We start from the raw sequence: 15,863 nt of genomic DNA on the forward strand, positions 1-15,863 counted from the left end.
TATGTCGGCCTTGCCACACCACGTGCAAGCACTACAATAATCTCTGCCTTTCAGATTCCTTCTCGTCTAACATCTCATCTAAAAAGTGCACCTTACCACATACGGCTCAAGACTAAAACTACCAATAGTAACGATAATGATAACAACGGTCGCAACCATAACTACTACAAGGAGGTCGAACTTCTCTTCTTTTTTTTGACACGAATCACCAACATCCCACCTATCCGAGTAAACGTAAATGCAAGCCACATCGGTGAACAAACGTCGGTCATGTAAGCACACACATGTCTTTGTTAAAAAAAATGCAATGATTTTTGAACCCCTAATACTAAGTCTCCCCACGTTCTCTAAGTATTCTAACCTTATGCTCTGATACCAATTTGTCACGCCCTTGATTTATAACATAAATAAATAGTCCATTTCATTCATCGTCATTCAATGCATTATAAACTCACAAACATTTCCCTTTTGTACATTATTAAATACTTTAGTTCCACGTTATCTCTCAAAGTTTATCACGAAGCCACATGTCACGTACCGAACCCAAAATGACTTTACGACACACCTTCCGCTAAGTTCTAAATGAGAATCTTATAGATCGGGTGCCAAAGGAATCTAGGAAGATCAACGCGACAAGGCACGAGGATACAAGTTAACCTATTCTCATCCGGTCCGCAAGGAAACCCCCATCGACCAACTATGCACCCTACGATATACTTTATGGCCTACGATACTCAATAACGACTCCATAGTACATTTCTCAATTCACCAATCATCACGTCATGTAATAACGCTTAACAAGTCTATATCGATCATTAAGACATACCACAACATCTACTTCAATCAACCAAGAGCGTAAACTAATGTACATGTATCCTAGCCATTTAATTCTACACTTTTCTAATCTACGACGAGAGCCCAAGGAGACCGATTGGTCAAAGAATCTTTCGAGGTACGAACTATCAAGTTTGGAAGTCATTTGAAGCTATTCAAAAGGTGTTTGAAGTGTTCGGGGTTCAAACGGGCACGAGAAGAAACAAATGAACCAAATCTGTCCGGAACAAAAGATGGGTATTGATACCCTTGATCGAGGTATCAATACATGGCCGGAGTTTGGTCCAGAGGAGAGTGGGGTATCGATACCCCTTTTGAGGGTATCAATACCACAGAGTTTTTCTGCAGATTTTCAGCTTTTCAACAACGAAACTCCAACAACAAACAACGAACCAAGCATGATCAAGGCACAAAATCAACCCATAAACACATAGAAAGAGTAAGAAATCCCTACCTCAAGTGATTTGAACGAGACCCAAGCGATTGATTAAAGTCCAAGCGAGCCCTAGACCTCCAAAGCTTCGAAATCAACCAAGAACTTCCCTCCAAGCTTGACCCACGAAATTTCGAGTTTGAGAACGCGATTGGAGGGCCGAAGGGTGGTTGATCTTTGAGGTTCTTGAGATCTTGGAGGAGTTTTGAGTGAGAGGGGAGGAGAGAGAGGTATGGCCGGCTAGAGAGAGAGATAGGAGACGCGAGGGAGAGAGAAAGAAGGAGATGAGATAATCTTCTACATACACACACCCCTATTTATACTCCCATATCCTTTAATCACACACCCACCCCCTCAAGTTACAATTCTATCATTTAAGTCCCAAATCAAATAAACCCACAAATTTCTCATTTATGCATTACTTTAGCATTTATAAAACTTTTAAACCATTTTCGTAAAGTGTGGGTCTCTACAAGTAGAGTATTACTAGAATGGGATAATTAATGATTCGCATTGCCCATATGCTAATCTGACTGTGAAATTCCCACCGTAAAGAATCAGACTTGGTTGGGTCCAAGCCTGTCAATGGCCGGATCCGACAAATCCGAATAAGACTCGAATCTGATAATGGTAATCTGAATCTGAAAAATTCGGATCCAATCCAAAAATTCAAATCTGATCCAATAACTTTTTTACTTCAAAAAATTTAGCAAAAAATATATGTTTCTAAAAAATACAATTTTTTTTGCAAAAAAAAAAATTATTTCCAAAAAAAATTTAAAATAAGAATACAACTTTTTAAGCATTTTTTTAAATAAAAAATTTTAAAAATAAAATTCGGATCGGATTGATTACAGATTTAATCCGATCCGATCTGTATTTGGATTACAAAATTCGGATTATCAAATCAACGTTTTCGGAATTGGATCGAATTCGGATCGGATCCGAATTGAATCGGATCCATTGATAGGCCTAGTTGGGTCTAGTGTCACGCCTTGTAGTTTTTGTCTCAGGTTCTCCAATTGTTGATTCTCCCGATTAGGCAACCTTCTCCGAAACTGCAGATCCCATGTGCCATGTTCCACCATCAACATTTCCCCTCATGCATGTTACTAATCACCACCCCCTTTTGTGTAGACACATAACATAAAATCTGGGATACTCTTCTTTCAGAGCTATATATATCTCCCAACCATCTATATATCCTCCCAAAACAATTTGATTTCGATCATAATTTTTTACTTTTTAGATTCATCTCGTCATGACGATGCAATAATTTTCAAAAAATTGACAAAAACTAACAAATACGAAAAAAAATTGAATAAAGGCAAAAAAATAAGTCACTTGGTTTATTTAGCCGAACGGGACCTAACCAAGACATGATAACAGATTCTTCGGTGAGCAAATATCCCTCCATATGGTCGAAGTTGATCTAGTACCATGTATGCAAGGGAGCCAGCAATTTAGATTCAATCCGTACTTTCCACTGATTACTTTCACCCAAAGGGATTCTTTATCCTTTCTCTATGAAGATATATTCTCTTTATATACCTAGTATAAAGATATCACATTCCACGCTTTGCCTGCTCGGAACGGGGATGGTGTTTTGTATTATCTGAGCCATCCGTTCGGCATGCAATTCAATAGTCCAGATTTCATCTCGACAATGAACGACTTGTCACCGCTCGAATTACTATAAATTTTCTCATTTGAATATGCATCAACGTATGTTTGTATGCATGTATACAAATTTTCAAGGAAACGAAACATATGTTTTTTTGTATAGACAAAGAAGGTTTTATTAAAACGAAAACATATGTTGGTAAAATCAAATACAAATTGCACGGTTTATATAGGCTAAAAAACAACAGATATAAGGAAATAACCAAAATATATTTAAATTAACGAGACAAAAAAAAAACAAAAAGAAAAAACAACGAAATATTAAAAAAAAAAACTGAGAAATCTAATTTCGAGTGCGATGTATGTACACATTTATATTGGACATAGCTGTGGAGGGAGAACACGTAAAATGGTCATTTACCAGAGAGATGGGCATCGATCCCAGCCCCATCTTACCATTTATAGCAAGGTACGTCCTGCAATAATCAGAAGAAAACAAACAAAACTTTGGTAAGTGAAAATGGCCTGCAATATTGGATATCAAGGTGTTAGGTCATATCACGTGATGCGTCTGTGGAAAATATTTATGGTCATTAACTATTACAAAGATAATGAATATACAAAAATATGACCATACCCAAAAAAAAAAAAAAAAATAGAGATAATTACCATAATTGTTTACAAAATTATTAGAGTACGTACTCCTGTTGGTGTTTACCATAATTGAGTAGTATCTGATATAGCCTCACTCGGTGGTGAGAATTTCTGACCCGACACAAAGTTAGTGGGTTATGGTCAACTATTTCCGACACAAAGCGCAAATATGACACGATACGATAATACGAAAAGCTAAACATGTCGGGTTAGGGTTGAGAGAATTGTGACACGAACACGACACGACGCGACACGGGGTAAGAATTTATGAACTGACATGATAACACGACACGAACCGGACAGGAAGTTAGCAGATTAGAGTCAGCTATATCTAACATGAAACACGAATATGACACGACACAATAATACGAAAAGCTAAACAGGTTGAATTAAGATTGAGAGAATCATGACACGAACACGATAAGACACGATGCCCACCCCTTCCCTCACTTATGTTGGTAGGAGAAGCCCATGATAGCAGTACACTTTAAACAACGTTTTCGTAATTACCATTAAATAATTTTGTAGCTACTCGAAGTAATTGGTAACATTTTCGTACACAGTGTGCATGTTCATTCGTAAATAGCTGTAATAATGTGTAACTAACACCATAATAAATTTCGTACCAAAGTGAGTCTAAAACTTGACTCAATGGAGATCATGTGCATGCTATCCGTCTTTAATTATATATTTGTATCCAAACATGTAGGCCCGGCCGTGTACTATCCACGAACTTAAAAGGCCAGGAGGTGGAAGCCTTCCTAGTCAAAAGACCGGATCATCAAAACAAGAGAGAGAGTGAGTGAGTGGAGGACTACAGTGATGAGAATGAATCTCCAAAAATATACAATATAGATCTTATTTGATAGTTTTCGATTAGATTTATAATACAAAGTTTTCAAAATTATGAAAAACATTGTAGATTGAGAGATATAAGCGTTGAAAGAATGACACAAAAAACGAAAATGAACAACCAAAATGAGACGGAGTAAATATATTTTTCTAGTTAGTTTTATCTAGTTTGAGCTTGTAAATAACTCAAATGAAACGAAAATATTAAAAACAATGTACGGGAGAAAGTATTTATGTCATTTTGCGTGAAAAGCATTGCTATAAGTAATTATATGTGCAACAAATAGTATATTATTTGTAGTGACTTTGTTGCAAAAAAAAGGGGGTTTTTTTATAGGCAGAAGAATTTTTATTAATCTTAAAAAAATTACAAAGATTAAAAGAACAAAGGCAACCAAAAACCCTTTATTGCAAAGATCAAGGATACCCGAGACTGGCTCCGTTTCGGAAACCAAAATAAGTCCTTATTTTTTAAGAAGGCAATTTCAAGCTCAAAAATTATGGTCTTATTGAAATCTAAAAATATGCAATATGGATCTTGTTTGAAAAATCTTGATGAGATATTTTATACGATGCAAAAAAATTTGAAAAATTATTTTTCATTTACTTTATTTTTGAATTTGAAAATGTGAAATAAGCTGCTTATTTTTTAAGAAGGTTTCTGGAACAGAGCCTTATGCGTTGGCAAAAGACCAACAAAAATCCTAACAGCCAAAACCAAAGCAGACGACCCCCGTCACCCAAACTACCACCTCATCAGAAAGCACATCCATGCCACCACTTGAACCTAGGGAACCAGCATGTTTGTTCCTACTGTTTTGCAAGTTCCGGCATTCGGTTCTAGTTTTTGATTGATTCAAAAAGATCATTTTTTTTCTTGGCAAAACGAAGATTTATTGACTCGAAAGGGGTACATCGAGTGGGGAACTCACTAAGCACAGACGCTTAACGGGAAAAGGAGACAAAAACAGAAAAACAAACAAAAGGCCATCCAACAGATAATTGGACCGTACCACTCCTCATAAAAATTACACTTTCACCTTCCTCATTTCATCGAGATAATTAACCCTTAAAATCTTTCTCCGAGTGCACCTTAATATCGAACTTCACCTTGACCCACATTACTACTCCGGTTTGAATCAGCTCCCAAAGATCCTCCACTCGCCATGAATTATTGTTGAACACCAGACAATTCCTTACCAACCATACGGACCAAATTGTTGCCTGGAACGTTGTCTCCCACAAATACTTCTCCAAATTTTTGAAACCACTACCCAACCATCAAGTTAAGAGATCTAACAGTGAAGCAGGGCAAACCCAATTGATATACCACCAGTCAAGAATCAATGACCAAACACCCCAAGAAAATTGACGGTGAAGAAAGAGATGCTCCGGCGTTTCTAAGTGTAAAGAGCAGAAGAGACACAAACTCGATTGGCCCTCAGGGATCAAATTTCTTTGGAGGAGAACCAACCTCGTTGCCACTCTGTCCTGAAGTGCCAACCATGAAAAGATTTCCACCTTGGGTGGGCTAATACTTGACCAAATCGATCCCATCACCCGATTACTTGTGAAGCTCAATTGTTCCCATCTGTTATAGACAGATTTCACAGAGAAACATTTATCAGAAGACCACCTCCAACTTAAAGAATCACGCTACTTAAAGAATCACGCTTGGACTGATCCAAAATCACCGGCTGTAATCTCAATAGCAAATCCTCAAATTGTTGAACTTCCCAATCCTGCAGCCTTCTCTGGAATAGCAAATTCCAACTACCATCACCACTTAAATCTTTTAAGTCACCAATCACCATTTCTTTTTTAGTAGAGATAAGGTAGAGGCGAGGGAACTCATCTTTAAGAGTTGTGTACCCTAGCAAACCTGATTTCAAAAAGAAATCTCCTGGCCAGAGTGAGCCTCTAACCTAAAGCCCTTCTGGATGATACCAGAGGATAAAACCCCTACCGAACAAATGTCCTTCCAAATGTTAGAAACCTTACTAGAAGAAGGCAAACAAGGTAACCAACATCTTTGCTCCAAATTGTATTTGCTTTTGATTACCTTCACCCATAGGGAGTCGTTGTTCGTATAAAATCTCCACCACTATTTGGCTAAAAGAGCAAGGTTTTGGACTATTAGATTCGTAACCCCTAACCCTCCATACTCTCTTTTTCGAAATCACCTCCCATTTAACCAAGTGAATCTTTCTCTTGTCCATCGTATCACTCCAAAAAAATTGTCTCTTGCTTTTGATTACCTTCACCCATAGGGAGTCGTTGTCCGTATAAAATCTCCACCACCATTTGGCTAAAAGAGCAAGGTTTTGGACCATTAGATTCTTAACCCCTAACCTAGGGATGGCAATCGGGGCGGATATGGGGATTTCCGTACACGAACCCCGAAACCGAACCCCGACCCATATCCGCCCCGATACCCGAATGGGGAGAGCAAGAAGGAACCATAACCGAACATTCCGGATTCGGGTAATCCCCGAACCGGACTATTGTCTTTTATCAAAAAAAAAAAGGTAATGAAGACGATGAGAGATTACAGACTAATCAATCCTAACAAATTACATACAGATTAAATATATATGCATACAGATTACATATATGAATGAGAGAGAAGAGGAGGGACAAAAACGATAGAGCGGGATCTCGCCGATCACCATCGTCGCCTCTCTGAAATGAAAACAGGAGGAGTGGAGACGATGACACAAGTAAGACGGAGAGAGAGATTGAGCAAATCTTGTGGTCAACATGAACAGGAGGAGTACATGAGAACTTAGCGAGAGAGGAGTACCAAATCTTGAGGCAGATTTGTAAAGGTCTTCTGCCACTGGCAGTCGCCGCTCTCAGACCACGAACAGGAGGAGTGGGGAAATGACTGTGAAAGAGGAAAACCCTAAACTAGTATAAGAGTATATATATAAAGGGGTATTTTTGTAAATAAATTATTTCGGTTCAGTTCGGGTAACGGTTCGGTTCGGGTATCAACTAAACCAGAACCGAACCGAACCCGTTCGGTTATCTCCCACCCTCCACCAAATCCGCACCCGTGGGGAATTTTTCGATTATGGTTCAGGGAAAAATAGCGGTTACGGTTCGGGTACCCATCGGTTCGGTTCACTTTGCCATCCCTACCCTAACCCTCCATACTCTTTCTTTTTCGAAATCACCTCCCATTTAACCAAGTGAATCTTTCTTTTGTCCATCGTATCACTCCAAAAAAATTGTCTCTGGATCTTGGCTAGCACCTTTGCAACTGACACCGGCATTCTGAACAAGGACATGAAGTAGATTGGCAAATTGTTGAGGGATGAATTCATTAAGGTAAGTCTACCCCCTGTAGTGTTAAATCTCCTACACCAAACACTTAGCCTTTTCTCCATTCTTTCCACCACTGGATTCCAAGTTTTGACTCTATTCGGATTAGCACCCAACGGTATGCCCAGATATTTGATTGGCAAGTGATCGATTTTACAACCCATAACCATAGCAAGGGAGGAAACATCCTGTTGACTCACTCTAATCCCACACAAGGAGCTTTAATTTGGAGAAGTTTATCTTCAACCCAGACATTAGCTGAAAACAACGCAAAATTCTTTTGATGTTCACCAGAAAGATCATTGGTTTGTTGAGCAACTAGCTCCATCAATTCTTTACTCCCCCTGGTTGTTCGGTAGTCGGTAGTCCTCTTGATGTATTTTGATATGTTAATGCATGCAGTATTAGATCCAGCTGATTTATGAATGCCATTGACTTTAATTTAGATGTGCCTACCTTACGTGCTTTCTCCATATGGAGTTGTGTTTTGTTTGGAAATTGCACTTCTAGCATTGTATAGAGAAGTCACAAACCAAATTGCCCTGTTCATATAGAAGTCCGTGTACTTCGGCACTTTTTTCACATGGAAAATGAGGATTCAATTCTCGACACGAGTGCGAGTGTTGGTGTGGTGGTTGTTGCCTTTTGAATTTGTCCCACCCTTATGCCGCTTAGCGGTACCTCATTCCCCATCCCTTTAGGAATATACTAGACATTTATCGAATGACCAAAAAACAATATACACATAGAAAAGTGTATATAGAGATACTTAGATACCACAGTCAACTTTGCCCTGCTCTGCTAGCTCATCGCCCCTTGAATTACTAGAAGTTTTTATCATTCGTATAAGGCAAATGTGTGTACATATGTGTGTATGTGTGTATAAATTTGTGGACTATAGTTGGGGAGAAAGAGTATTACGTAAAACACTCATTAAATAGAGCTAGGCGAAAAAACAGCTAAGATGGGCCATCGATCCCAAGCCATCTTACCATTTATACTAGCAAGGCACGTCCTTCACATGGCAATGGCCATGTCTATGTGTACATATGTGTGTATGCGTGTATACATTTGTGGACTATAGCTATGGGGGGAGAGAGAGAGAGTATTACGTAAAACACTCATTAAATTGAGCAAGGCAAAAAAACAGCTAAGATGGCCATCGATCCCAGCCCATCTTACCATTTATACTAGCAAGGCACGTCCTTCACATGGCAATGGCCATGTCTGTGTGTAAATATGTGTGTATTCGTGTATATATTTGTGGACTATAGCTGTGAGGAGAGAGAGAGTATTACGTAAAACGCTCATTAAATAGAGCTGGGCGAAAAAACAGCTGAGATTGGTCATTGATCCCCGCCCATCTTACCATTTATACTAGCAAGGCACGTCCTTCACATGGCAATGGCCATGTCTGTGTGTACATATGTGTGTATGCGTGTATACATTTGTGGACTATAGCTGTGAGGAGAGAGAGACAAAGTATTACGTAAAACGCTCATTAAATAGAGCTGGGCGAAAAAACAGTTGAGATGGGCCATCGATCCATGCCCATCTTACCATTTATACCAGCAAGGCACGTCCTTGACATGGCAATGGCCATGTCAGAAAACAAGAAGACTTTGGTACGTATGTGAAATGGCCTGCAATCAATGAATATTACTATGATAATAGTTATGGCCGGGTCATCAACTGTACAAAGATAACAAGTCAGACAATATTAATGGAAAACGTAAAAAATGCTTCTAAATTCTACACAGTACTCTGCATGCAGTGTTATAAACATAGACATATCAAGCCCATAGCAAAACTCTCATTTAATTACCAGAGAGATGGGCATATCGATCCTAGCTAGCCCATCTTACCATTTATAGCTAGGCACGTTCTACAATAACCAGAACAAAACAAACAAGACTTTTGGTAATTAGTGAAATGGCTGGCCTGCATGCAATGAATATCACGTGATGCGCCTGTGGAAAATATTTATGGTACATACAAAAATATTTATGACCATACCAAAAAAAGGAAAAAAAGAAGAAGAGATAATTACCATAATTGTTTACGAAATTATTAAAATAGTACTCCTGTTGGTGTTTACAATAATTGAGTAAAATAAATGTCCGGTCCGTAAACGATAACTTAAAAATAATACGTTTTTTACAAGATTTTTTTTCATAAATTAAAAGTACTTATGAATATTTAGTAAATTGTTGAAAAAAATTTGAATTTTTCTTGAAAAATTTGTTATTTCTAAGCTCTCGTTTTGTAGACCAGATATTTATTTTGGAACAGAGGGAGTATATAATATACCCTCACTCATGTTGGTGTTTTGGGAGGGAGTAGGAGAAGCCCATGATAGGAGTACACTTTAAACAACATTTTCGTAATTACCATTAAATTAATAATTTTGTAACTAGTCGAAATAATTGGTAACATTTTCGTACATAGGGTGCATGTTCATTCGTAAATAGCTGTAATAATGTGTAACTAACACCATTAAAAAATTCGTACCAAATCGAGTAAAAAAAAATTTGACTCATTCGAGATTATGTGATATCCGTCTTTATATATTTTTAGCCAAACATATAGGCCATGCATGTACTATCCACGAACTTAAAAAGGCCAGGAGGTGGAGGCCTTCCTAATCAAAAGTATCATCAAAACAAGAGAGAGAGAGAGAGAGAGAGAGAGAGAGAGAGAATGGAGGACTACAGTCCTGATGAGAATGAAGTACTACTAGCAGATATGCCAGTGAGTCCGAGTGGACAGTATTTCAACAGCTCGATGTTATCAGTATCAATTCTAGCTGTTTTGGAATCGGAAGTTCCACTTGACAACATACCAAGCATGACATTGCTTCAGGATGTCTTCCTCCCCATCAACCCACGATTTTCCTCCATCATGGTATCTCTCTCTCTCTCTCTCTCTCTCTCTCTCTCTCTCTCTCTCTCTCATGCAACATACGTTGAAAACATTCTTATACTAATTCTAAGTAAAACTCATGGAAATGCCAGGTTGGAGACACGAAGGGATTCAAAAAATGGAAGAGGGTGGAAGTGAAGCTAGAAGACCACATCAAGTTCCCTTCTTTACCCTCCGGAATGTCGCCGGGATTTTACGACGACTACTTCAACGATTACTTGTCGAAAATTTCCTTGGATCAATTCCCACAAAACAGACCGTTATGGGAAGTTCACATACTCAAATACCCCACTAGTAATGCAGCCGGACACATAATTTTCAAGCTTCACCACGCCCTTGGCGATGGTTTCTCTCTCATGGGAGCTCTTCTTTCTTGCTTACAAAGAGCTGACAATCCTTCTCTCCCCTTAACCTTCCCTTCTCGTGAATCTAGCTCGAGAAGGGATGGAAAAAGTGCTAAAGGGATATTTCGGTATGTGGGTCGGGTTTTCTCTGGGGTTGCCAATACCGTATCGGATATTGGGTTAGCCCTTGTGAAGAGTAGCTTCCTTACAGATGGACGGACACCGATCCGGTCCGGTAAAGATGGGGTGGAGTTCCGGCCCAGCACGATCACTACCTTAACATTTTGCCTTGATCAGATCAAACAAATCAAAGCCAAGCTTGGGGTTGTAAGTAATAAGTATCATTCTCGTTCTTCTGTTGGCAAATTGAAGGGTCGATCAATTTTCTCTCAAATTTTTTGTGTTTTGACCAGCCAAAATACCTATATAGCTAGACTATTGGACATCCATTTTTTTTGCTTGGCAAAAGGAAAATTTTTATTGAGCTCGACAAAGATACATCGAGAGAGGAGGCCAGTTAGGTCCCACACAAAAAAGGAGTTAGACTAGTGGACATGCATGCCCTAATTATCTTTACGATCACAAAAATTAACCACTTAAGATTTTACTGTTGTGAACTTTGAATTTTACGAAATTATTTTGAAGGGGAAATAAAAACCCTTAAAAATAAGTATTTAGTTTGGTTTTTTTGAAGGGAAATAAAAACCCTTGTTCCACTAAGGGTTATTAAACAATAAGTACTTATTCGGTGTATTTGGTATGTCATTTTTTATTGCTTAAATCTTTTAATATATAGATCTTAAAAAATATGCAATATGGATTTTATTTGATAGATTTCAATTAATTCTATTATATAAAGTTCACAAAATCATAAAATTTATTATAAATTAAAAGATATAAGCGATCAAAAAATAGCACAGATTTTAGAATGTAGAAATAAGAGAGTAAAAAGTTCTTATTGGTTAAAAAATTAGTACTCCTTATTTTGTTAGTGGAACGGGAATTTTTGAGGCAAGAGTTCTATATTGTTAGGGCCAACAAATTTTGTCACGTAATCAGGCGACGCACTAATATCGATCTGAACAGAATTAATTAGTTGAATACAACTATAAAAGGTACATTTACCAAAAAGAAAACTATACAAAGGGACAGGATTAATTGATTGCCTTGAGAACTCCTTATTTATTGTTAAATTTCTTTTGAGAACTCCTTATTGCATATCCTCCCCACTCTCTCTCACATTCATATTTGGGACCACAACTCTAAGACAAACTAAAACACCTCTTTCAAATAGCGAAATTTATTCCGTTCAAAAAAAAAAAAATTAGCGAAATTTAGTGTGAATTCAATCATACATGACTTGCGAAATCTAAAAGAGACCCCCTTGTACTCAAGGAAGTCGAGAAGCTAAACCAATTCGATTAGATGTCCTACTAATTCTATTTACGTACAAAGCTGATGAAATCTATTGTGAAACTTTTATTTTTTGAATTTCAATTGTTTATGTCATGTTAAAGCACCTAAATAGGATGTCTTCATGGTCTCCTTTCAATTAATTTTTCGATACTCTTCATTTTTGAAATTTCAAAATCTTGTTTTTGCTATTATGGTCTTTTCGTGCATGAAATCCTGATTTTGTCCCTGCAAATGTTGAAACGTTGTTAAATCTTTATTTACAGACGATAAACGACGTAGTTACGGGAATAATTTTCTTGGGAACTCGGCTATACATGCAATCAACATCATCGAGCCATGATGATCGTAATCAGCAGCAGGGCAATGCAAATGCTACTGCACTGGTGGTGCTCAACACCAGAGCCATCGGTGGGTACAAGACGATTGGAGAGATGGTGAAACCCGATTCTGAGATGCCGTGGGGGAACCACTTCACCTTCTTGCATGTCTCCATACCTAAGTTTAGTCACAATAATGGTGCTTTTACTGATGAGTCTAATTCAAGTCCAATCAGATTTGTGAGGAAAGCACATACGATCATTAAGAGGAAAAGAAACTCTGCTGCGGTTTATCTCACTGGTAGGATCCTAGAGATATTGAGGAAATTTAGAGGCCATGAGGTATGAATGAACATTATTGAGTTATTTTATTCTTTGAGAAAATTCAAAAACAGTCCCTATAGTTTGCATAAGATCTCAATTTTGTCCCTCTAGTACTAATTCTGTCAATTGTAACCCTATAGTTTACCTTTCATCTCAACTTTGTTGTTCTCATTGACAGCATGATCAAAACAAATGAAATTCATGGGCAAAATTGCCATTTTCTCTCCTAGGGGGACGAAATTGAAATTTTATGCAAATTGGAGGGACTATTTCTAAAAGTTTCATATCTCAAAATTAATCACCATTCAAAATTTCAAAAATAAATAAATAAAACATATGGTGCAACTTCTTGAGATTTTCAAAACAAAAACATGATGGTCTAGGGAAATTGGATCCTGTGAAAATGGAAAAACAAAACAGAAGGGGAGTTTGTTGCTCGCTCATAATCGAAGAATGATAAAGTGTACGTCATGAACTTAATGCATGCAGGCAGTAGCTCGGTACATTTACAACACATTGAAAAACTCAAGCATAGGAATGTCGAATTTGATTGGGCCGGTTGAGCAAATGGCTTTGGCTAATCACCCCATCAAAGGATTGTACTTTACACTGGTCGGCGGTCCAGAGGTACAGTAACTAGTGTAGTGTTTTTCTTTCTTATTTTTTAGGTAATTATGCAAGTATACGTGTGTCTATATGTAGTAGCTATTCTTTCTGTTCGAACATATTTTAGTTAATTTAGTTGTACACTTGGAAGAGTTTCTGATCATTTTGCACTTTCGGAAATTAATTCAAAATTCGGGGAAATTTTAAATTTTTTTTCTTTAATCAATAGGATCATATATTAGCATCATCAGAAATAAATCACACTATGACAATCTATTAAACACGATGATTTTTTATTTTTTTTGAATAATAATGAGCACTAGTCAAAAGATGAGTGGAGTCGACCTATCCTAATTTAGTCAGCCACAAATTCATTTGCCTTGACTAATATACAAATAGAGCCTAATTCTTATTTTACATGCGCACATTATACATGGTTTTGTGAGATGATGTGTTGTAGGGTCTTACAATAACGATGATAAGCTACGTGGGCAAGTTAAGAGTCACCATGCGGATGGAAAAAGGTTTCATGGATTCAAAGAAATTCAATTCATGTATTGAGAATGCCTTCGACATGATATTTCAAGCCGCGGTTCAAGATGCCCCACCATCAAATTCATAGAAGTTCATGCGATAAAAAAAACCCAAAAGGCGAATGGAGAGTTGATGTAAAAATATTGTTACAAGCTCATATTATGTGAAACTTGCATCAAACTGTACTGTATTAAATTGCATCATCAAATTCATAAAATTAGTTGATGCAATAAAACTGTGGTTCCCAAAAGGTAAATGCCTAAATGGAGTTGATAAATTGCACTAGCCTACCTTGAGATTGTTGACAATTGCAGAAGTATCCTACAAGGTTTGGAAAATGCACCGCCCCTATTTTACAAACTATTATGCAGCAGTCCCTGATGTTGACTCCTCTTTTTTTTTGGACAGAAAATAATTGTCATTAGATTTCACTCCTTATATATATATCAAGAATGCGCTTTACCCATTGTATCACCTGTTATGAAAATAAGCTCGCCAAATAAATTACAAAATCCATCAATTTCTACGGTCCAACTTTTATCTTTCATTGCTTTTTTTTTTTTATAGCTTTCGACCAATTTTTTTATTTTTCGATCTGGCTCAATGAGAGAAATTTGGAAGTAAAAAAAAGGACGAATCCTAAAAGAAGTAAAACTAAAAGGCAAAAGAGAGTGAAAAGTTGTAAAAGGATAGGTTTTTCGCTGGAATTTTTGTGTTTTCTGATTTTTCTGTAGTTTTTAGGATTTGGTGTAAAAAATTTGCCGAAATATTGCCAAATGCTAGTATTTCTGTTACTTTTTTGTCTTTCCTAATGTTTTTAGGGTATAGTAAAAAAAATTACCTCTTCAATTCATCTTGACAAGAGAAATCTAAAAAGTTTTTAAAACATGGACCAATACTAAATGAAGTTCACTAATGACAAAAATAAATAGCCAAAAAACTGCCGAAATCATATTTTTTGGGGTTACTTTTTTTCATTTTCAAAGTTTTTATTCTTGTGGATTATTTTTTTCGTTTTCAATTTGTCTTGATGAGAGGAATCTAAAAAGTAAAAAATGTTGACCGGATAATAAAAAAAGGTCAATTATTGAAGAAAATAGACAAAAAAAAAATGCCAAATATTAGAGATCTCGAACTCCGCCTTAATTTTTTTTTTTGCAAGCGCAATATGCATAAAAGCAAAAGGAAATTTTGTTTCCATTTAATGAAATTTATCACTCATCGATTTACGCTATGACATTAAATGAATTTTTTTTAATAAGAGCTAAAGTATGAACATGAGAGGAAGTTTAATTTGACAATTTCTTCTGACCTTTCCTATTCAATTTTTCATTTTATCAACTATGGTAAGGAATTGCCTCCTCTTAGGGTTTTGAGAGCTCTAAGGCGGTACCACAGCCGCCTTGCTTTTCTATCTGGGGGAGGAGGCGCCACTTTCCCTCCTCCCCGGGCTCCTCCTCCTGCATCCGCTCTCTTCTTTCTTCCCCCTCTTCCCCATAGTTTTTTTCTTTTCGTTTTCTCATCCGTTAGATCTAACCCTCTCTGTTCGGCAAGCTCCACCGTCACCGGAGTCATTTGTCCGCATGTAATCCGTCACCGGAGCCCTTGTGGCAGTAGTGGTGGAGGCAGTGAGGGTTGCAATCCATCCGACGGTTTTTGGGCGACTGAATTTAAAGC

The 15,863-nt window shown here is 37.4% G+C and overlaps 1 protein-coding gene across 2 annotated transcripts; it reads left to right on the forward strand.

The window, feature by feature from the left end:
• Nucleotides 1-10,309: 10,309 nt before the first annotated feature.
• Nucleotides 10,310-14,549, forward strand: LOC131328849 (wax ester synthase/diacylglycerol acyltransferase 11-like). Of its 2 annotated transcripts, XM_058361807.1 has the most exons (5): nucleotides 10,312-10,627; nucleotides 10,738-11,316; nucleotides 12,669-13,064; nucleotides 13,536-13,673; nucleotides 14,113-14,549. In XM_058361807.1, exons 1-5 carry the CDS (start codon nucleotides 10,316-10,318, stop codon nucleotides 14,272-14,274), a joined length of 1,587 nt encoding a protein of 528 aa, XP_058217790.1. In that variant the 5' UTR covers nucleotides 10,312-10,315; the 3' UTR covers nucleotides 14,275-14,549. The 2 variants fall into 2 exon arrangements, with proteins under 2 accessions (XP_058217791.1, XP_058217790.1); XM_058361808.1 differs by lacking the exon at nucleotides 13,536-13,673 and having other exon boundaries at nucleotides 10,310-10,627.
• Nucleotides 14,550-15,863: the final 1,314 nt, after the last annotated feature.

Source organism: Rhododendron vialii, chromosome 6a (genome assembly GCF_030253575.1).
Source record: "Rhododendron vialii isolate Sample 1 chromosome 6a, ASM3025357v1".
Classification (NCBI taxonomy): domain Eukaryota; kingdom Viridiplantae; phylum Streptophyta; class Magnoliopsida; order Ericales; family Ericaceae; genus Rhododendron; species Rhododendron vialii.

Bases quoted from the DNA above. Each gene is read 5' to 3' on its own strand.
- LOC131328849 (XM_058361807.1), top strand. From the start codon at position 10,316: ATGCATGTACTATCCACGAACTTAAAAAGGCCAGGAGGTGGAGGCCTT. The intron at 10,628-10,737 runs GTATCTCTCTCT...TGGAAATGCCAG, and splicing joins CACGATTTTCCTCCATCATG to GTTGGAGACACGAAGGGATT. The intron at 13,674-14,112 runs GTACAGTAACTA...GATGTGTTGTAG, and splicing joins CACTGGTCGGCGGTCCAGAG to GGTCTTACAATAACGATGAT.